We start from the raw sequence: 23,442 nt of genomic DNA, 5'->3' as shown, positions 1-23,442 counted from the left end.
CCCCTGGGGCTCATCCCTTCCTGCTGCTGCTTCTCTCAGAAGGGACCTGCACCCAAAGGCAGTCACGCCCCCTCTTCTGCCCCCAGGCAGCCCGGGGGAGGTGCGGAGGCCCCTGTGATAAGGGAGGGCCTGCCTGGCACAGCACCACACTGACGGCTGAGCAGGGTCCCCTGCGTCCAGCTGAGGCTGGCAGAGTGGATTCTGGAAGCTGGATGAGGCAGCCAGGCATGGTGGGAGGAGACCTGGCCTCGTGTCTGCAGGACCTGGCTGGCTCAGCCAAGGATGGCCTCTCCCCTGCCCACTGCAGCCTGCACAGAGTGGGCGCTCAGTGTCTGATGAGAAGACCAAGCAAAGAGCCCCCAAGCACTCTGTGAAGAAGAGAGAGTTGGTTTTCCAAGGCTGCCCCTGGGTCTCAGGCTAGAATCTGAAGGCCTCCCTGTGAGCCCCGAGGCCCTGCCACTCACCCGCCCTGGACCACAGCTCCCACCCTCCAGCTTCACCCCTCATGGCTCCTCTCCCTCCCTCCCACCTTGTCCTCTTTGGCTGGCTGACTCCCAATCATCCTGACCCCAGCCCAGGCGAGGCTCCTATGTCATGTCTTAGAGCACCTCGCATGGGTCCCTCGTGGCACTTAGAGGTATAACTGAAACCCTTCTCTCGTGAGGGGCTCGCTCTAATGGTAGCAGGGCCAACAGGCCACCCCAGAGTTATCAAGCGCTGGCAGACAGAGGCCTCCACTGACGGCATCTCCAGGGCCCCAGTGGAGCCCCCAGGCGGCCTGGAAGCCTGGAGGCCAGAGACTGCTGCTTTGTCTTTCTAAGGCCCAGCACCGTGCCTGGGGCCTGGGAGGGGCAGGGGAGGCTCAAAGTTTTTTTTTTAAATAAAGGAATGACCTCAAGCCAGGAGACTGCAAGTCCCCTTGTCACCCTTGCAACCTTGACAGGGCTGTACTAATATCCGGCAAAACAGACTTTAACCAAAAAAAGGTTACAAGAGACCAAGAAGGACATTATGTATTCACAAAGGTGAAAACAAGAAGAGGTGGAATTATAAATATTTATGCGCCTAACACTAGACTGTCCAAATGTAGGAAGCAAAAACTGGCCGAATTGAGAGGAGGAGCAGACAGTTCTACAGCGATAGCCACCCTCAGTGATGGATGGAGCCGCCAGACAGAAGATAAGGGAACAGAGGACTCCAACGACACAGTAAACCCACTAGACCTAACAGACACACACAGAACACTCCACCCCACAGCGGCAGAAACACGCTTCTCGAGGGCACTGGGACTTTCTCCAGGACAGATCGTCTGCTCCACGAGTTAAGCCTCAACAGATTAAAGAGATAGCAGACAAAGTGTCTTCTCCAACCACATAGGATGGAGTTAGAAATCAATAACAGAAGGAAAACTGGGAAACTCATAAGTTGTTATGGAAATTAAATAAGACACTCTAACAATGAATGGAGCAAATAAGAAATCAAGGAAAATTGGAAAATACTTCAAGACAAATGAAAATGAAAACACAACATATCAAAACTATGGGATGAGCAAAAGCAGGGCTAAGAGGGAAATTTATAGGTGTGAATCCTTACATTAAAAACTACAAATATCTAAAATCAACACTGTACTTTTACAACTTCAGGACCTAGAAAAAGAACAAACTAAACACAAAGTCAGCAAGAAGAAGAAAATGATAAAGATTAGAGCAGAGATAAAGTAGAAAAGCAAGAGAGAAAATTAATGAAACAAAAAGGTGGTTCCTTGAAAGGATTAACAAAATTGACAAACTTACTGATTCCACAGAAATAAATAGGATTATAAGAGTGCTATGAACAATTATACACCAACAAACTGGATAACCTAGATGAAATGGACAAATTCTTAGAAGCAAAAAACCGATGGAGACTGAATGATTCAAAGAAACAGAAAATCTTCAATCAGTAACCAAAAATCTCCGGACAAAGGAAAGGCCTGGACCTGATGGCTTCACAGACGAATTCTGCCAAACATTTAAAGAACTAGTGCCAATCCTTCTCAAACTTTTCCAAAAAACTGAAGGAGAAGGGAACACTTCCTAACTCATTCTGTGAGGCCAGCATTGCCCTGATACAAAGCCAGACAAAGACACTGAAAGAAAACTATAGACCCATATCCATGATGAACATCAATGCAAAAATCCTCAACAAAATACTAGCAAACCAAATTCAGCAGCCTATTAAAAGGATTACATACCACGACAAAGTGGGATTTATTCTTGGAATGCAAAGATGGTTCAACATATAAAAATTGATCAGCATAATATACCACATCAACAGAATGAAGGAAAAAAAGATCATCTTCACTGATGCAGAAAAAGTATTTGAGAAAATTCAGTCCTCTTTCATGATAAAAACACCGTTGCACCCGTGAATTCCAGAGCACAATCCTGTGCCTGGCCATGTGGCAAGGTCTTTAAATGCATTAGTCTCACTCAATCCTCTTAGCAACCCCATGGGGGAAGAACCACAATTGTGCCCATTTTATTGAGGAGGGAACTGAGGCCAAGTGAGGTTAAGTGACTCGCTCATGTTCACACAGCCATTAAGCAACAGAACTAAGACTTGGACCGTGCTTTGACGTTGTGCCCATGCTCCTGATAATAACTGCAGCAGCACAGGGATGGTGAAAGCATATTTAGCACATTTACTGCGGGCCAGGCGCTGCTCTAGGTGCAGTCCTTGCTACAACCCAACAAGGCTTGAGCTACTATCAACTCCATTTTGCAGACAAGGAATCTGACACCAGGAGAGGTGGAGTGACTTGTTCAAGGTCTGACGGCCAGTGAGAGGCTGGGTACAGGCTGGAACCCAGACCCGGCTCCCAGGCCCACGCTCTTGGCCACTGTCCTAAACTGTCTGACAAGATGGGCACCAACCTCCCTCTTTAACTTACGGTCTGAATTATAAAGTTGTCCTTCCCTGTACTAACCACCCCCGGGGGCATCGCGGGGAACTGTTTAGTGCAGAGGTTGGCAAGCTTTCTTTAAAAGGCCAGATAGCAAATATTTTAGGCTGTAAGAGTCATACAGTCTCTGCAACTACTCAGCTCTGCCACTGCAGTGGGAAAGCAGCTGTAGGCAGTACGTAACAGATGGGCATGGCTGTGTTCCAATAAAACTTTATTTGTAAAAACAAGTGGCAAGCCGGATCTGGCCCCCAGGTTATAGTGTGTGGACCCCTAGTCTAGGCAACAGTGGGACCAGTTTTAAACCATCCACTCTCCTTTGTTTGGAGGCTACAGGCCAGGTAAGGGCCACAGTCTGACTCAGAAGATAGAAGAAAACAGCCTGACCTTTGCTTTCCGTATGTATGGATTCCAGAGGAAACAGGCTCCTCAGTCTGTTTCAAACTAGCTTCTCCAAAACTGGCCTGCTGGCAAAGGCCCTCATCACCTGCTCCGACCGGGAGCGGAACACAGCTCTCTCAGGACACACCGTCAACATGAGGGCAAGTCTCGCTCAAGGTGGCAGACATCAGAACCAGCAAGGCTGTGTCATATCAGTCCATGAGCCCCGGTGGGAATAGCCCCGGCGGGAATAGCCCCGGGGGATGCAGCCAGGCAGAGGTGGGCTGGGAAGGTGACTGGGCGCCTGGTGTGTGGCGGTGGGTCGTGCCATCTGTGTGCACTGGGAGTCAACGTCAGCCCCTCCTGGGGGAGCTGCAGGTCAGCCATGTTTAAGTAGGTCCACATGGCAAGCCAGATACCCAACAAAACTCTATGGAGCTATTCGAGAGCAGGGCCCATCTCCTTGTCCCCCTCCTTTTTCTAATCATTTTTATTTCTCTGAGGGCTGGCAGAGTCTCTTCACTTAGTAATCCTGATAGGGGAGTGGGAAGAGCATGCCTGGGCCATGGAGTCTCACAGAGCTGGCCATTAAAGTCAGTTCTTCCTAGCTGTGTGAGCTTGGGCAAGTTGCTTAACTTCTCTGCGCCTCCGTTTCCTCACCTGTAAATAATGTGCACAAAGGGTGGGGATGATAATATCTAACTGGCCCACTCACCAGGGCCTAGGACTGTCTACACGCGGCTTGTGGGTTACCTTGTTGGCACTTCAGGATTATTCCTGGAGGAACTGTGTGTTGGGACCCTCCCCACTTTCTGGATTTCTGAGCCTGATCTCTATCCTTGCTGCAGCTACTCCATGGGACTCGTGCAGCTCTGAAATTCTTCAAAACGAATACAAACGGGTTAATTGTCACCCTCCCCTCAGAAGCTGCAGGCATCTCCCTGAGGAGCTCTTCCCAGATTCCCCTGGCACGAGGCCCTGGCATGGTTAAGAGCTTCAGCTCTGGAATGTCAGCTCTGCCGTTTACCGGCTGTGTGACCTGGGGCCAGTCACTTCACCTCTCTGGGCTTCAGCTATTGGAAGGAAGGTAAGTGGAGATAATTAGAGTAATAGCTCTCTCAAAGGCTGTAGTGAGAAATAAATGGGATCCCCCAGGAACACACTGATCCCAGGGTCTGACACAGAATAAGGAACAGTGACTGACGAACAATGCCTGCTGAGCAGATGAACCCCTTAAGGGAATATCCTGGGACAATGTTTCTGTGCCACGTAATTCCCCACATAAAAGTTCCAAAAGGGCCCCGACCAGGGGATCAGCCTCTTCAGAACAAGACGAAGCCCAGAAAGGAAGTTTAAAGTCCACCGATGACAGATCCTTCAAGTTGTACCAGACAAGCCCCACGACCCCTCTCCAACAGTCTTTTGACATTTGCTGCCTCGTGACTCTGGGGTCCACCTTCCCCGACCCTGCCTGAATGTCAGGGGACACCCGGCCCCACTGGCCTGGAGGCACTTCTCAGGGAGAGTCTCTGGTGTGTCTCTGCGTGACGCTGAGCCACGCCCTGGGTGTGTTAAGGAACTGGGGTGTCATGGTTCCCAGCCCCTGGTCGATGTGCACCCTTCCCCTCCCTCATGCCGTGTGACCTTATAAACAACAAAGCCTTGTTTTAAAATCTAGGACTGCGGTCTATTTTCCACAACAGGCTTCAGCAGCCAAACCTGCCCCAAGACCTTTGCCCCTGCTGATGGCGCAACGGGAGTTCCTGTGGCTTTGGACTCTGACAGGTCAGAGTTGGGTCCGGGGGCCAGGGCCTCTGCAGGTAACTCACAGCATGACCTTGGCGAAGCCCCTTCCCGCCAGTCCCCCACCCCCTCACGCGATTGGTTCCTCATCTGTAACAAGAGGGTGCTGGATCCCACCTTTGGGAACCCAGGATGGAGGAACATGCGAGTCCCTGTGGGGTGGAGAGGGGACCTCTCATCCTAGACTTCTCTCTCCCCAATATAAAGAGAAGCCTCGAGTCCCCACCCCAGAGGCTGGGAGAAAGCTCTGCAGCAGCACAGCCACCCGGGAAATCTGCTCTACAAGGCCAGCCAAGCCCAGGCACCCCCAAGTTCATTAACTCATCCCGGTGGACACTTTACAATAAGACCACCGTGCCAGACACGGGCTGGAAGCATGTCAAAGAGAGACAACGCCTGCCGGGGCGGGGTAAGGCACACTTCCCACTCCACTGGGAGTGACGAGCTGGGACCTGCAGAAGACTACTGCATGGAAGTGTGGTCTCATGGCTCAGTGGGCGTGGAAGGCTGGGCCGGGCGCATCACAAGCTTCTTGCACAAAAACTTGCCTCAGCAGTTGGCTGTGGCTTTACCGACAGCTGTACACAGAGCCACAGAATGGACATATGTTTGCCCACCCACCTCCTCCTCTTTCAGGGAGCCACCGCCCTCCTTCTAGAACAATCATGTTCGGTCCACGAGTTGAGGCTGAATGCTCCTCCTCCTTGGCCCAGATTTGGCTGATCAAGGCATTTCTTTTCCTGGGCCACAGCCACTGGCTCGTAGAGGAGCTCAGCCAATCAGAATCTTCCCTAGACTGTCTGCTAGAGCTCCTGGGAGAGACTGATGAATGATCTTCCCCAGGACGTTGTCTGGAGCCGGCGAGAAGGATGCTGCTTCCTCAGGACCTGCGTCTGTGGGGTCCATAGGGGCCTGCAGCTGCCAGGGGCCAGCTTCCGACCAGACAGAGAAAACCCGCTTGAAAATGAAGCCAGCATGGAGTCTCACTGACATTATCTGAAGCTCTGGATCCAGCAGTGAAGCTGCCACTGTCCTTGGGCTTTAGAGTGACATGAGCTAATAAGTACTTCTCAGCTTTAGGCTAATTCGAAGTGGGTTTCTGGAATTCTGCAAACCAGAGAGTCCCTCATGATACATACCATGCTTCTGGGGCCTTGAGAGGCTCAGATATTTAGCAGTTTGAGCGCCTACCATGGGTCCAGACACCTTACTAGAGAGATGGCTGGACCTCATTTTACCATTTAGCAAATTTAGCTTTTTAGTTTTTGTTTTTGAGGAAGATTAGCCCTGAGCTAACATCTGTTGCCAATCCTCCTCTTTTTGCTGAGGAAGACTGGCTCTGAGCTAATGTCCGTGCCCATCTTCCTCAATTTTATGTGGGACGCCTACCACAGCATGGCTTGACTAGTAGTGCACAGGTCTACACCCAGGATCTGAACTAGTGAACTCCGGGCTGCCAAAGCAGAACACACAAACTTAACTGCTGTGCCACCGGGCTGGCCCCAAATTTAGTTTTTTAAAAAGGAGTGATGGTATGGTGCTTACATGCATGGGCTTTAGAGTCAGAGAGACCTGGGATGAAGACCTGTCTGGGCCCAAAGTCCATGCTCCCAACACTTTGCTTCAAACAGCACGAGTTTAGGAGTCAGACCCAAGTTCAAACGCCAGCTCAGAAACTTACCAGCTGTGCGATCTCGGGCAAGTCCTCCTATCACTCTAGGCCTCATCTAGAAAGTGGGAATAACCACAGGCCCCACTTCTCAGAGCTGCAGTGAGAGCCTGCAAGAAAATACTTCACCCCAGGCCTGACCCAGCAGGAGCACCAGGCGATACGGCTGAATCTGAAATGGTGGCTCAATTTAGGGACTGGTCTGGGAGGAGACAATACTGTACGATTTGAGCTACCTGGTGAGTAGGTCTATCTTTGCTATACTAATTTAACAAAAAAAAAGAAACGAAATAGAGAGAAGCAGTGTCCCAAACACGAGCCCTTTTGGATTTACAGACAAGCCAAGTCTCCTTAAATGGATCAAACGTCTTCTCTGGGGATTTCCCCACTGTGGGGAATCAATGGAAAATAGCTTTTGGTTCATTACAATCAACATCCACTGAGCATCTACCATCTCCCAGCTCTGTGCTTCACGAGGCGGATGAAGGGGAAGAGGCAGGCTTCCCGCCTCCGGGCATTACAGCGGAGTGGGCGAGAAACACACATCCACAGCTCGAGGCACTGCCGCCGCATGAGATGACGGGAATCAAGACTGGGACCCACATCGCCACCTGATGGCAGCAGTAATGGGTGTCGGGCCAGCTAAAGGAAGACTGGGTGAAGCCAAGCAGACGTGGCCAAGGTCTGAACTCGGGAGAGACGGGGGCCGTGGAGAGCAGTCTGACAGTCCCTGATGGGGGAGGTGGTTAAAAACTGCATGACAGAGTGGTTACGACCTGGGGCCCTGGAGTCACACAGATCTGGGTCCGAGATCCTGGCCCCACTCACCAAGTATAGATCCCCAGACAAGTTCATTAGCCTCTCTGAGCCTCAGTTTCTTCATCTGTAACATGGCCTAAACATGGTAACTGGTAGAAAGTACTCTGTAAATGCTGACCATCATAATACTCTCCTGTTACTGAGCATTCACTCCCCACCATAATACATGTTACAGAGCACATCCCTGCTTTGCAGGCACAACTATTTGCTGAAGAAGGGTTCTGGACCTGGGTAAGAAGGAGGAAGCTCACTCTGCCCAATGCATCTATAAAACCTGGAGAGAAGGCACGAGGCAGCCATTTGAGGACTCTGGAAAGTAGCGTCAACAGGTGGACTGGCAAAGATGACCAGAATTTGATGTACCATCAGACCTGGGGTGAGCCTACCATTTTGTCCCTCCAGTTTCCTCCAGCCTGGACTCAAGGCAGCCTGACACCTGAAAGGGGGCAGGGTGTGGACAGAGGGCTCCAGGAGAGGCCCCTAGTTCCAGCTTGAAGAGCAGGGAAGGGGGCTCCTAGTGCTCAGAAAGAGTTGAGGACACCCCGTGTTTCTTTTCTCTGTCCTCTCATGCCTCATCTGCAGCAGTCCTCAAGGGCCTAAAACTCTGAGGAGGGTGTGGTAAGATGAATCACGGGTCCATATCCTAATCCCTGTTACTGACATGACAAAAGGGACCTTGCAGAGGTGATTAATTTAAGGATTTGAGATGAGGAGATTATCCTGGATTATCTGGGCAGGCCCACGGTGATGATCACAACGGTCCTTATGAGGGAGGCAGGAGGTCCCAGTCTGAGCAGCTGATAGAAGCAGGGGTTGGAGTGATGCAAGGAAGGGGCCACAAGGTGGACAGCTTCTAGAAGCTACCAAATGCAAGCAAATGGATTCCACCCTGGAGCCTCCAGAAGGAACCAGCCCTGTGGACACCTTGACATTAGTCCAGTGAGACTAATTTTGGACTTTTCACCTCCAGAACTGTAAGAGAATAAATTCATGTTGTCTTAAGTCACTAAGTTGGGGGTGAGTTTGCTGTAGCAGCCACACAGGGGAAACTAACATAGGGGAAATACTCCTGCTCCATCAGAAGAGCTGTGGTCCCAAGAGGGTGGGACGAACCCTCAGTGCTTCATTCTCTCTGTGCCCCTGCACTTGGCCCTAGACTCGGATAGAGTCATAGGCAATATGTTAACCTTGACCCAATCCTCACATCTTACACAAAAGTTAACTCGAAATGAGTCAAAGATCCAAACATAAAATTATAAAACTTCAAGAAGAAAACCTAGGAGAAAATCTTTATGACCTTGGTTTAGGCAAAGAGTTCTTAGACATGACACCAAAAACATGATCCATTATAGAAAAAAATTGAGAAACTGGATTTCATCAAAATTAAAAAGTTTTGCTATGAAAATGAGAAGACAAGCTACAGACTGGGAGAAAATATTTGCCAATTACCCATGTAACAAAGGACTTGTATACAGAATATATAAAGAACCATTGAAACTCAACAGTAAAACAACAAACAACTCAATTTTTAAAAATGGGCACAAGACTTGAACAGACACTTCCCCAAAGAGGAGACATTGAAGAAAAACAAGCAAATGAAAAGATGCTCAATATCATTAGCCATTAGGGGAATACAGATTAAGACCATGATGAGATCTACTACACAACCTTTTGAAGGGCTAAAAGAAAAAACTGTGACAATACCAAATGCTGGCGAGGGTGCAGACGTCTGAAACTCCTGTTTGTTGATTGTGGGAGTGCACAGCGGTGCAGCCCCCTGCCCTTGGGTGTTTATCCTAGTTCACACAAAAAGCTGCACGTGAATGCTTGTACGAGCTCTATTCAAAACTGTCGACAACTGGAAACAACACAAACATCTTCTGTGAATGGATAAACTGCGGAATAGCCATATAAGGGAGTACTACTCAGCAGTAAATGCATCTCAGAGGAACTGTGCTGAGTGAAGGAGCAGCCTGAAGACGTACTTACGTGGGATTCCATTTAGATGGCGTTCTCGAAAAGACAAAACTATAGTGACGGAGAACAGATCAATGATTGCCAGAGCTTAGGGCCACAGGGAGCGTGTGACCATAAAGGGACAGTACGAGTGAGCTTTTGGGGTGATGGAACTGTTCTATGCCCTGATTGTGATAGTTACTCAAATCTAAATGTGTGTTAAAATTCATGGAACTGGACACCAAGAAAATAAAAAGTCAATTTTTAAAAAAGAAGCTGCTTTTTTTTTTTTTTTTTTTTTTTTTACAGAGTTAAGGCAAGTAGGACTCCGGTCAATATATTAAAGGCACCAGGCCCTTTCCCGGCATACAGTGGAAGGACACTCCTCAGACCCCCACTGTTCATCTACGACAGTTTGGGCTCTCTGCCCTGCTCTTCCTTCCACCTTCTTACTAGTCAAAATATCATTTGACTTAGAATTTCACAGCTATACCCCTCCCCGACTCCCCTTCTCCTTCTACTTAAAATGAGTTATTAATCTGTGGAAATTGCAAAAATGGCCCCAATTATTCACCCCTCCCTGTCTTGTCTTGTGCCTATGACTTTGCAGTGCCCTCCCACTCTGGTCTCTGCCTTAGGGCTTACCTTGGCCAGTAGGATGTTAGCACATATGACATAATCAGAGCTTGGAAAGTGTTGCCATGATTGGCCTTTTCCTGTTCTCACCCTCTGCCCTACATACCCAGGCTAACCTGCTGGTCCCCATTGCCCCATTATTCCCAGTCAAGGCCATCCTGGACCAGCAGACAGCCAGCTGATCCCCTACATGGAAACAAATGCAGCCAAGAGCAGCTGAGCCTCCTAGCCCATCACCGGATGCATGAGCAATAAGTTATTATTATTGAATGCCACCAAGGTGTCATGATTGTTTATTACACAGCATTAATGAGGCAGTAGATAACCAATACATAACCCAATAAAGCAACCATTCTCAGTTATCACCCAGTCATATCATTTAAAAAGTGCAGGGAGAAATATAGAAAGCCATGAAATTCTTTGACCCACTGAGAATAAAGTTATCACCAAGATTGACTACACTTTGGTGGGACAAAATAATTCAGTCTGCAAAGAGCAGTCAACTTCTCGTGTGTTGCAGCCTCGCCAGGATTAGAGAACTTTTATTACTATTAGTTTTTTACTAACTCAAAATTGGATGGAGGTTATTGTGCCAAAAATAACCTAATCTGCTTTCCTTGCTCCAAATTGAATTTTCAGAGGCTCCAATGTTTAAAAATAAAAGACATGAAGTAGGGCAAGAAATTGTAATAATATCGAAGCTGCCGACTCAAAGCATTTTGAGACTAAAGTGAGAGTCTGAATAAAGAAGTGAAATGCGACAGCAGCTAAAATAACTCCCCTTGGAGAAGCTCCTATGAAGTGACGTTTCATTCAAGCCTTTCCACAAGCTTATAAGATCTGTGCCACTGGCCCCATTTTACAGACGGGGACACCGAGGAACAGAGAAGTCAAGTTCACAGGCCCTTAAGCAGTAGAGTTGACACTTGAACCCAGGTCTGTCTGACTCAGTCTTGGTCTTGCAGTCAGATCCCAAACTGCTGCTTGAACCCTGTAAGAAGTTAATAACACAGCCTTGGCTTATCTATTATAATGAAGTCTGACTATCATCACATCAACAGTTACTGGGGTGAAAACAAGATCTGCTCTTTCAGGGGAACCTGGCACTTTGCAGCCTGGTCTCTGGGCTCAGCAATCCAGGGCGTGGCCACGGGGCTGCCATCTTTATGCTAACAAGATTACAGAGCCTCAGCCTCCCAGATCAACTTGACCGATACTGGGAAGAAAGGGGGTGACCATGGCCAGGAGACTCATGGAGAAATCCCTGCTGTCTCCCCGACATCCTTGATGCATGTGCTTGCTGTGTGTTCCTCTGGCCCACGTGCCCTGAAAACCCTATAGCTCCAAGGTCTGCCCTGGGTCCCCAGAACCCAGAAATGAGCTGTGCGTACTCCTCCTAACAATGGAAGCAATCACCGTCATTCCTGCAGCCTCAGCTAAACCAGGCAGTGCTGACTGTGTGCCTGCTGTTAAGTGCTTTGGCACGGTCTTGTTAGATCTCTGAATCAGTCTTCTGAGGTAGTGCCTGTTATGAGTCTCATTTTACAGCTGGGGAAACCAAGGCACAAAGTCCTGAAAGGGTCTAATCCAAGATCACCGAGCTAATAAATGGCATGGCCTCAAGTGAAACCCAGGCCCGCGTGACTGCAGCCCTTTCTCTTAATGACAATGCCGCTCTGCTTGTACCTTTAACGCAGAAGTCATAAAACAGGCTGCATCCCACACATGGACAGAATGGCTTGTTTCCTGTTGCATTAGTAATTTCTCAACCTGCCTTCCCAGAACAAGCTAGTGAGAAAAACATCCACAACTCTGTCACAGCAAGTTCTCATGTGTGAAAAAGAAACACAACAACAAGGAATTCTCTTCTTACTTAGCAGTCCCTGACCAGCTTCACCTTCTGAGTGATGGTTGCCAAGCCAGCGGACTGTGTGCTCAAAGGGGTATGTTCCCAGGGCCAAGGCAGGGCTTCAGTTCTCCCTTCTGGTCCAGTTAAAATGTCCCGGGCACATTATATCAATGAAGGATGAAAGGGGCCATGGCTCATGAGTAAACCATCAAGGAGCGAGTGAATGAGAAGTGAGTGATGAGCAGGTATCTGTGACCACTTTTCTCAACTGGGTCAAAGCCTCGTAGGTTCCTTAACACCCCCCTCAGGCCCATTTTCCAGGCCTTTCTGCAACAATTACTTCGGGAGTTAACCCAAAAGAGCGGTAGATGGGTAGGACCTTGGACAGCACCAACCAGCAGCCCCATAATAGACGTGTGCAAGGAGAGGCCACAGCAGGGACGGGTTTAAAACCAATGGCTGTAGCCCACCCCAGAAGCCCTCCAGAGGAGAGGCAGGGTGGCCAAAGACAAGTGTGACGAAGCTCAGGCTTCCTTTCCTCAGGGCATGGAGAGTCCAACTAAAATCCAGAGCAGAGAAAGAGCCAATCATGAAGATACTCAGGAAGGCTCTATTACATGCTTCATTTTGGCAATACGGTGACAAAGATTAGAGGCTGCTGACCACATAAACTCAGCTTACACTCCCCGGTCCACCACATCCCCACTGCGAAACTATGGCTATGTCAATTCACTGTCAGAGGCTCAATCTCCTTATGAGAAAAAAGGGAACAATGACACCCATCTCTAAGGTAGATGTGAGGAATTAATGAAAGAAAGGCTCCTGGCCTAATACCTCCTTCTCTCTTTCTTGGTCATGGAACCACAGGGGTTTGCAGCTGGTTATACAAGAGTCAATGACAGACCAGCTTCTTGGGCTGGATCAGGGTTTCTCAATCTTAGCACCAGGAATACCTCAGGTCAGACAATTCTTTGTCGTGGGAGGTTGTGGATGTTTAGTAGCATGCCTGGCTTCCACCCACTAGATTCTAGTAGCACTTCTGTCTAGCAATTTTGACAACCAAGTGCCTCTGTTCACTGCCCCATCCCTGGGGTTGTGGAGGGAGGAAGGCAACATCGCCTCCAGTGGCGCACCATGGGGTCGGAGGCACAAGGAAACCCAGTGGGGTTTAGAGGGGCAGGGGCAGTGAGAGAAAGTAGAAACACCAAAAATTCATAATAGAAAGTCTCGCGGCAGCTGCTCTGCACCAAACCCCTTCAGGTGCACTGTTCCTGTGAACAGAATCTGTTTCTTGAACTTCGCAGGTGAGAAGACCAGACTTCCTCTTCAACCCTAATAGCCTGCGATCAATTCCCCAGAACAACACTGCTGCCCTACAAGAAGCCACGCTCCTTGGTGAGCTGATAGAAAACGACATGATCACAGGCTGTGGTCTTATTTACCATAAACAGGCACTACGGCCACACAGACAGGAGGCAAAGGAACTGCCACAGAGACGTGGGAAACTCAGGCAGGCGCTCTGCCCAGAAGAGTCAAACCTTTGGCTGGTCACGTGGGGCCCTCTGGGAACACAGTGCCTTGCACAGAGGGAGAGGGCAGGGCCCGACGGGCTGTGCTTGCGTGTGGAGCAGAAGCCTACCGCCTGGGGATGGTTCCCATGGACCCGTACCCCGCCAGGCCCAAACTGTGAAGGGGACCTCAGTCAGAATGCAGGGGCTGCGCTGTCTTGAGGGCCTGGTGTCAGAGCTGCCCCGGCCAAGAGCTTGTCGTCATCGTCCCCTGGGACTGAGCAGGTTGCTGCCTGCTTCCACCTGCACTTCTGCACGTGTTAAACAGGTTCATCGAAGGCAGTCCTTCTTACTCCAGCAGGCTTTGGATATACAATGGGCCATGTGAGGCCCACAGATGTTTTTTTTGGCCCACAAACAAGCTAGCTGCCAACTAATTTAAAAATCAGATTTTCTATCTACATATGGGTTTCTGCCATCTCTTGGAAAAGTCAAAGATCTGGCAACCTGCAGTCCTATATAACAATAATCAACTGGGGAGAGTAGTGGCTGACCCTCTCAGACAGGGTCTATGAGCTCCACTCCACACCCCTCCCTATTGTCCACCTTAACTGCTTTATTCACTTCAATGACCTGCCTGGACCCAAAGGCCCCTGAGTTTGCCATCATCCCCCAGTTGATAGGGGTAAATTTGGGGTGTTTGTTCAGCCTGGAGGCTGGGAAGGTGCCAAGCATCAACAAATAAGATGCTGAAGGATCACAGAAATGAGTCAGGAAGTGACCTCCTACCAGGGCATATCTGTCCCAATTACGGGGTCAGTCCTGGGGGCGAGCTGCCTCTGCCCCCAATAATACACTTGATTGATAATGATGGGGATAAGACGGGGGTAGCTAAGAAACCAGGACAAAGCTGCAGAGGGAAGGAAGGGTTCTGCTGGAATGTCTGTTCACGGTGCCCTTCGAGCTGGGCTGAGACATTAATGCTTTGTCCACATCATGTCCAAATACAGCACCCACACATCAGGAGAGGGCTGAAGGGTCGGCAAGCCCAAATGGCCTCTGTCTGATCTCCGTCCTTCCAAGATCCAAAAGGTCACCGCTCCTGAAAAGGGGGCCACAAGCAGTCACTGCACTGAATCTCCAGGCCGAAGCTTTGGTTGATGAAGAGTCCTCCGCCTAAGAATAAATTGCCCCATTGTGCAAAGCGATGGCAAACAGCCCTCCATGGCCTCAGACGGCTGCCCGCTCCAGAATCCAGTCCCTGCGGGGAGAGGCCTGCCTGTCGGAGGAGGCGCCGGTTTCCAAGCAGGGCTGTGGAGCTGAGCCCTCCCATGGGAGGCCTGACGGGCGGGCTGGCGCTCACGAAGCCGCTGCTTCCCCTTCGCCGCCCTCGATGACTTGTTGGCGGCACTCTCCCCGCAATGAGGGTGACAGGGATGCCACTACAGTTGTGCTGCGCCACCTGCTCCGCGGGTCCTCAGCCAACTTGGCAGCGAAGGAGGAGGACAGCTTGCTATTCTTGGGGCTCTGGGACTAGGTGTTAACTCCGCTGCTCCTTCACGCAGAGGAAGGCTTCTTTAGGAAACACTCTCCTCTCGCAGCCCTGCCCAGCCTCCTCCCACGTTCCTGCCTCCCGCTCCCTCTGCCTTGCGGCCCCCTCGCCTGCCCAGTCCTCGGCGTCCATCCCTGCCCTCACCCATTCCTGCTCTCCCCCATTTCCCTGGGCACCTTCCCCACCTCCGTGATCACCATCCCCAAGTTTGTATCAGGAAACTGTATCCCTGCGAGCGTTCCCAAGTTCCTGAAAGAGGCGACTCTTTGGGACTTAAGAGCAAGAAGTCAGAATGCCTAGGAGTTCTCGGGATCCCCCAACCCTAAATTATTCTTAAAATACTCCCAGTACTATTTATGCATTATTGTGGGAATCTAAAATGATTTGCTTAATAAGAAATATCTAGTTCGGTGGTATTTACAAAGAATTGTAGTAGCCTAGAGCAAATAATCGAACCCTGGGAAACACCAGTTTGGGTACTATTTGGATAATCAGACTTGTGAATCTCCTACCAAGATTGACAGCACCAAACAGAATGAAATGTGGACATCGTCAACATAAGCACTCGTGCTTCAAAACTTATTTCTTGGAATTCCACTCACACCAAGTATACCATGCAGGTAAACTTATTAGTATTTATTTGATTTGCAAGAGTGACTCATTGCTTGAAGCAGATAGAGCCAGGAACATGCACTTCTAACACGGCATCAGTTAAGAGCAGGGCTGACTCATTAGACGGTGGCCCTTGGTCTCCTGTGAGCTCCTGTCCCAGCTCCTGGAAACTCGACCTTCTCCAACTGCGGGTGTCGGCTCTTCCTGCTCTTCCTTTAGCCTTGCTGGCCTGGGTTCCTTCAAACCACGAATGCTGATTGTCGCACTTTAATTTTCACAGGAGAATTAGAATACTTTTTCCCAATTTCTTGACTGATTTTTCTTGAGAATTGGAAAAACGTATGTTTCCTGAGAAATGCGAGGCGGAAATTCCCACTGATGCCAAGCTCAGGCCTGTAAGGGTTTCCCTTCCCAGAGACCAAGATGGAGACTCTGTCAAGATCTCCCACCCCTGGCCCAGCCGTCCCTTCCGGGCATCCTGACCATGGGGCCAGCGCCCTGTCCTCCGGCCACAGTGGATGACTTGGGGCTGCCTGAACGCAGCTGTTCTGCACACCTAGAAAGAACAGCTCCCCCTTTTATGCCCACCAAAATTCTGCATATCAAATTGGCACAAGACAGTGGGGTTCGTGATATGGGTCAAAATTTTAAAATGCACATGTCCTCTGAGCCAGAATCACCTCTGAAAATCAATCCTCCAGACATACCTGCCAAAAGGCGTATCTACTGAAATGTTCCTGGCAATGCTGTTTGCGGGAGAAAAATCTGGAAACCTCTTAAATGTTCAAATAGAACAATGGTGAAATAAATTATGAAACAGTCGGTGCAGTGGATACTACGTAGTTTTCAAAAGGAATGAGCCAGCTTTATTAAATTAAAGAGGCAAACCACACACTGTGTCCAGTCTGGCTCTCAAGAATTGACAATTTCTGCAACATTACATAAAAGAGCCTGACAGTGATCACAGGGGCGGGGGGAGCTGCACAGAGGGGTGGGGGTGACATTTACTTCATTTTACATCTTTCTGTAGTGTTTCAGTTTTTAAGACCATAAGTTTATCACTTCCTCCAAAACGTCTGCTCCCCAGACTCTGCCTCCCCCGTGCTCCCTTTCTGCTGGTAAAAATAGTTACACGCACCCAGAGCTTACTACGTGCAAGGTGCTGTTCTAACAGCTTGACATACACGTGGTCGCGTAACCCCCACAGCCACCCCGAGGCGGATGCTATTAATATCCCCATTGCACAGATGAAGACATTGAGGCCCGGGAGAGCTTAAGTGACTTGCTTCAGGCCACACAGCTAGTCAGTGGCAGAGCTGGGATGCAAACCAGCGGTCTGACATATAACCAGGCATCCCGCAAATTCCTATTACATGAACGAGAGAAACGCTGCCCTGTAATTTCATGATCTACACATATGGCAGCTCCTGAGGGCTGGGTCTGTGTGTCGTCATCTATGTAATACGCCTACCAACCTCCCTGCTCGCCCGGGGCCTGTAAAGAATAGGTGCTCAATAAATGTCTGTTGACTGGAATACAGAGGTTGCCTATAGTGAGCAACTTTGGACGTCACTATCTCTGCTCAGTCTGGCAGGAGGCTGCACTGTCATCAATGTTCTCTCACACCCGACAGCCAGTCCTGAAATATATCTGGGGTCCAATCGCTCCTCACACTGCCTTGGCCAAGCCACCAACTCTTCCAGCCCGGACCCTATAAAAGCCTCTGGACCTGCCCCTCTCCAGTTCCATTCCCTACTCCACATCCAGAGTGAGGTTTTAAAAACACAGCCCAGGTCATGTCACACCCTGCTCCAAACCCTTCAGCGGCTTCCCAACCCACTTAGACTAAATCCCAAAGTCACTGTTCCAGCCTCCAAGGCCCTAGACGATCCGACCCTGGTGACCTCCTCTCCAGTCTTATTTCCCCTGCTCTCTCTGTTCTGGCCATACTGGCCTTATCAGAGATACCAAGCTTGCTCCTGCCTCGGGGCCTTTGCACCTACTACTCTCCCTATCTGAACATCCATCCACCCAATTCACAGGATCTTCCCTGAGACCACTGGAGTGGAAACACCACCCACGTGACCCTCTAGCCTCTAACTCTGCATGAATTTTCTTCAAAGACCTTTTTCTTTGGCGGGATATGTTTCTTTGTCCATTTTCTATCTCCCTTACTCTGTAGAAGTGGAGGCTATCTTTTTTCTGTTTGGGTCTCTGTTATATCCCCAGTGCTTGCTGAGTACTTACTTACTAGGTGCTCAATAAACAGTGACCAGATGAAAACGCTATTGCTGAATACAGGCCCCTTGCAGGGGGACCTTCCATGTGTCTACTCAGCAGAGTTTTTATCCTGGAGGTGCACCAGATTCCCCCACTTTTTCTGGAATTTGTAAAAGCCACACCATCCTCCTCTTCCTCTCTCAGTGGAACTGACCTCTCCGCCTTTACCACCAAACAGAAGTGGCGGAAACAGAACATAGTTACCGTGATGGGTGGGATGCCTAGGAGGCAGGAGGACATCTGAATACTAGAGAAGAGGAGCTGTGGTCCTCATCATCTTCAGGAGTGATTCATCATGACCCCTTGGGTGGGAGCCCTGCGGGAGTGGAGGGCCAGCACCCTGGGGACTGCACTTTTGCTGCATCCCTAACAGCAGCCCCAGAAATAGCCAGGTTGGTAGATGGAGGGGATTAAGTGGCATTTTACATGTCATCTCTCCAGGTGACAGGGCAGCGGGTCCCGGGGGAGGGGCCTCTGAGTCATCAGCTACGGAGGAATGGGGCATTTTCCTACGGGAGAGGCCTGGTCCCTGGAGGGGAACAATGCCATCTGGGCCACAGTGACCTCTCGGGCTCTCTGAAAAGCCAGAGCTCCGCAGGGGCACCTGGTTTCCCCAGGGCAGGCCCTGAGTCACTTTATCTGGACCAGGAGATCCCTGTGGGGGCGGGAGGGAAGAGAAGGATGACTTTGGGGATGATTCACGTTAGAACAGTCACCGTTTCCTGAGCACCTACTAGGCCCAGAAGGCTCCGAGTCCTGTATCTCAGTGTAGCACGGGGGGTTCTTGCCCCGGCCTGCAGCCTTCTCTCAGAATGACCTTACACAAGTCACTTCAATGTCCTGCGACTCCCATCTTTCACCTGTAGAGCAGGACGGATGGACGGATGGATGGATGGAGGAATGGATGAAGAGAAAAGAAATGTCCGTGGAGTTTCTGTAGGGATTTTCTCCTCCTCGTCTTTGTCACAGGCTCGGTATTAACAGCGGGGAACACAGAGAAGACGCTGTGCTGAGCTCTTGACGACCTCATACCCCCACAGACCAGAGATGCTGACACTTCTTTTCCCATTTTACACAGAAGGAGACTAAGACTCAGAGAGGCTGAATTCTTGCCCAAGATCCTGCCCCTCCTCGGGGGAGAGGGAGAAGAGAGTATCACCAACGCCCAAATCCCCATGCTCTCCATTTGGGTACCAGGGGTCTCAAACTCATCTGCCTTGGAGGGCCAGGCAGCTGATGGAAATCAGCGAAGCAGGCCAAGGGGGAATGCAAGGCGGAGTAGTCAGAAAGGTGAAGCCTGGGGCATCCTCATCTTATCAGAAGTCATTCACATTTATACTTTATCTCAAAACACTGCCCACACCTAACCAGTCTGCCAGTCCGGCCGCACTTGAGATGTCTTGCATAGGACCTGCGTTCCTTTCTGGCAACTGGGTGATGCTGAGGACTGTGGGGCCTGGAAGGTTCGGGCCGGTCCACGAAAGCAACGTGAGTTAACAGATCCTTGGAAGGAGCTGTGTAATTCCTCTTGGCAGTGACTCACACGGCAAAAGGCGTTAGCTTAGGTTAGACGAGGCCTGGTGGAGCACAGGCTGGGGCATCTCGACCCCAGCGAAACCCCTACTCGCTGGGAGAACACGGCAGCTCTTATTTCAGCAAAAAATATATTTAGCAACTTTAAGAGTAAATGCAGCAGCAGATGGGGGTGGGGAGTGGGGAAATCGGCAACCGCATTTTCTGCTGAAAATCCAGTTGGGAATTTGTACTGTGACTTACATTACTCTAGCTGCCACCCCCGGAACTTTTTCTCTCCCCTCAAGGAGCCACGGAATATGATGCATTTCCCTAGGATGAATTACTCTGCAGAAAAGCATTTTAATAACACGCTAAACAACTGCACAGCAAAGCATTTAAGCCTTCAGCGCTTTGCGGTCCAGTTCCGCAGAATGAATTCTTGGATCCAAGCCTCCCTTCATTAACGGCTTTCAGAAGACTACCTGACGTTTCTGTCGGTATCTGCCAACATCTGCCACGTGTCACGTCTCCGTGTCCACCTTTCCCCGAAACACCAAGAGGATGCAAACAACATGGGCTCCCAAAGGAAGCGGGTAGTGGGGGCTGTGGTTCATCTGCTCACCATTTCATGGGGCAGACCGGTCCTCACCTGGGCCGGATCGACACACAGAGCTCAAAATGGAAAAGAAATAGCCTACTTCCTATCGTCCTACTTTCTAATTCAGACTGCTGCTGGCATTAGCAAGGAAGGCAATGAGATGCAGAGAGATTTAGGGAAAAAATTCAACCTGCTGATTCTTCAACTCTCAGATTTGTGCAGATGGCAGAATACTTGGAAGTCATGATGCCCCTTGCAGAACACAGTGAAATACTGACACATTAAACAGAAAAAGCAGGTTCCATCGAATGCTGGACTCCAGGTTGCACAAGCCTGAAAGTTTTAAGGAATATTTATGCATAAAAACATGAGCTAGTTGTACCCTCTAGCTAACTCCCCTGCCTCCTTTCCCTCTCCCGCCCCACATCGGAATGGGACCTTTACTGAAGTCCAGCAGAGGACTAGCTAGCAGAACATATGAGGGAGCATGGAGCATGAGCCAAATGCGCCACAGGTAACCGGAGTGTCTGCTCAGCGCATCCGAAGCCTGTGTGGAGAGGCTGCGAGCAGTGGGCAAGAGCCAGGAATGAAAACTCAACTGTCTACCGGGGCCAGGCAGGCAATGCAGGTGGGTATATGAGAAAAACAGCCAAACGCAAACAGCGAATGGCTGGGAAGGTGCAGCTCGGGGTCCAGGAGACAACGGGAGTGGCGCTCAGTGGGGGCAGCGCAGCACTGTTCGTCTGTAGCCAGATGTGGTTGAGGGGAATGGGGGTGGGTATTCGTCTGCCCCAGCTGCGATAACAAAAGACCACAGACCAGGTGACTTAAGCAACAGACATTTATTTCTCACAGTTCTGGAGGCTGGAAGCCCAAGATCAAGGTGCTGGCAGATGCAGTTCCAGGTGAAAACTCTGTCCCTGGCTTGTGGATGTATGGCTGCCTCCTCGCTGTGCCCTCACATGGCAGAGCGTGAGCTCTGGTCTCTCTTCCTCTTCTTAGACGGGCACCAATCCCATCATGGGGGGCGCCCCCCACGACCACAGCTAAATCCAATCATCCCCCAAAGGCCCACCTCCAAACACCATCTCTCTGGGGGTTAGGGCTACAACATATGAATTTTGAGGGGCACAAACATTCAGTCCATAATCGGGTGTGACCCATCTGATTTTTCAAGAGAAGCTTGATATCTGATTGTTTTTTTCAATCTGATACCTTCTAATTTTTTGATGGTGGCAACATTTTAATCAAGAAAAACAAATAACAAACCCCCCTCCCCCCCGGACTTGTCAAATAAAACAGGTCAGAGGGTCAGGCTTAATCCACAGGCTGTGGGTTTGTCACACATGCTCCAAAGCATGGGCTATGGCACCAAACAGCCCAGGCTCTGGGGCACCAGGGGACCTCTCTGGGACCTGGAACTTCACGAAATCACCCTCTTGTTGGCAATTTCCACCTCGTGGGCTCCCAGGAAGCCTGGATGAGCTGAAGCAGGTGAAACACTAGCCCACGGCCTATAGCAAGTGCTCCACAAACAAGCAGGGGGACGGGGTGAAGCTGGCCTTTGGACACGAGTCCATTTGCGTTCAGCGGCGGAAAGGGATCTTTAGGGTCCTGAATCAGCATTGGAAAGAACCAAGGAGTCTGTCAAGGTTTATAAGAATAACTATGCTTTTCAGGGTTTATTTTCTTAGTCGAGAGAGACTTTTTTAAAGCTAGAATCTCTTAGGATGAGCTTCTGAGCTGGGATGCAGGCCCACTGTTTTCTGTGGGCACAGAGACAGAAAGTCATCATGTGGAGGTCACCAGCATGGACCAACTCGGCGGCAGCTCACCTTCCACGAGCCCCAGGTGAAACAACCCACAAGTTCCAACCTGTAATCCCATCTCGCTCAAAAAAGACAATGGAGTAGAGGGCAGCGGAACTGCAACTGTGAGAAAAACCAAAGGAAAAGAGCTGTCTCCTTTCTGCTGGGGTCCAGGCTGACGTTTAGTCAGAAGACGGGTGTCAATATTGTGTCATGTGCAAAACCTCCTAGTGAAATTCTTTGTACTTTTCAAAGCCCATGAAATTGAACCTTATGTTCTACATGCTAATTAGGCACAAAGGTTTCTCTCTCAGCTCCGATGAACAGCAACCAGCGTGGCAGAGATGTCACAACACGCTGAGACGCTCGTGTTCACAGGCAATTTTCACAATTCCCATGTTTGGTAAACTCTTGACCAGAGACGCCTGGATGCCCGTGCCAGGCGGAAGGCACCCCAGCTCGTCTGTGTGGGCAGTGTTTTCTCTTCTTAGACTTGCGGCCAGCAGCCTTTCTCAGCGTCGGGGTCTAGGACCAACCCTCTAACTCCATTTTCATCAGAGAGTTTAGCCAAAATACACACGACTCGGTAGGAGGTTAATTTCTAACATGCATCACAGGGCAGGGGGCTGCCTTTACAAGAAGAACAGGAAGACTTCTCAGGAACTATTTGTGGCACTTTCAAAACAGCATGATCAAGGCCCTGGTATCACAAATAGCTGAATAAAAGAAAAACAGTTTTCCATACTACGTATTCTATTTGGAAAAAAAAAGGCGTCTTTTGAACACAGGCAGCAAGGTACAATTATATCCTCTCATGAAAGCCCTGAAACAATTAGAAAAACATAAGCAAGCAGCCTGGCTACAATTTCAAAGGCCCTAAGCAGGTAAGTGGGGCAGCCCTGTCGATGTCTGTCCGGTTGGAAGTTCATTCAACTTGGAGATGCCAGGAAGTGTGACGCCAAAGGTGTCCCCACGGACAGAAGCAGGAATGAGCCCCCTGTTTTGAGTCACAGCATCACTGTGCCAATGAAACAGATCTCAAAACCCTAGTGGACCATTTTAGAGAGCTACAGTGAAAGGACACTCTTATTTTCTCCCTGCAAATCAATGTTTCTCAAACGACGAGTCCCAACCCCATTTCCAGGGATCCACAGGGTTGCTGTGTGGATTTTTACATCTTGTCTTTCCATTATGGTGATGATATTTTAGAAATAGCAGAATTATGTTCTATAGCATCTCAAGACTGTAAAACCAAGTCTTGCTTCATCATTTCGGTTCCCTAATTCCAAGGATGTAAATGTCTCAGGCTGATAAGAGACTCAGAAGAAGAGAGTGGACTAATCAGAGATTGATGGTGCCTGCCCTAGGGCGCCACACAATGAGACCTGAGAAAGGTGGGCGGATGGGCTCAGCAGGCAGACATGCTGGCGAGGCATGTGGCACACGCAAGAGAACCTGCCGCCCACCAATGTGAGCAAAGATCTGGTTTCAGAAAAATGACAGCGTCCACTG

The 23,442-nt window shown here is 49.8% G+C and overlaps 1 protein-coding gene across 7 annotated transcripts in view; it reads right to left on the bottom strand.

The window, feature by feature from the left end:
* Positions 1–23,442, bottom strand: part of SNX29 (sorting nexin 29) — a 505,847-nt gene that overhangs the window by 29,342 nt on the left and 453,063 nt on the right. The window contains exon 21 of one of the 7 annotated variants that reach the window (XM_046665872.1): positions 20,957–22,753. The exons of 5 other annotated variants lie outside the window; for them this stretch is intronic. In XM_046665872.1, coding sequence (XP_046521828.1) covers positions 22,684–22,753 — 70 coding nt within the window. In that variant the 3' untranslated portion in view covers positions 20,957–22,683. Of the gene's footprint in view, positions 1–20,956; positions 22,754–23,442 lie in introns of those variants that run through there. One more of the 7 variants, XM_046665873.1, reaches the window with a different exon arrangement.

The sequence above is a fragment of the Equus quagga genome, chromosome 7 (assembly GCF_021613505.1).
Source record: "Equus quagga isolate Etosha38 chromosome 7, UCLA_HA_Equagga_1.0, whole genome shotgun sequence".
Lineage (NCBI taxonomy): Eukaryota > Metazoa > Chordata > Mammalia > Perissodactyla > Equidae > Equus > Equus quagga.
This window is presented reverse-complemented; position numbering and strand designations above follow the sequence as displayed.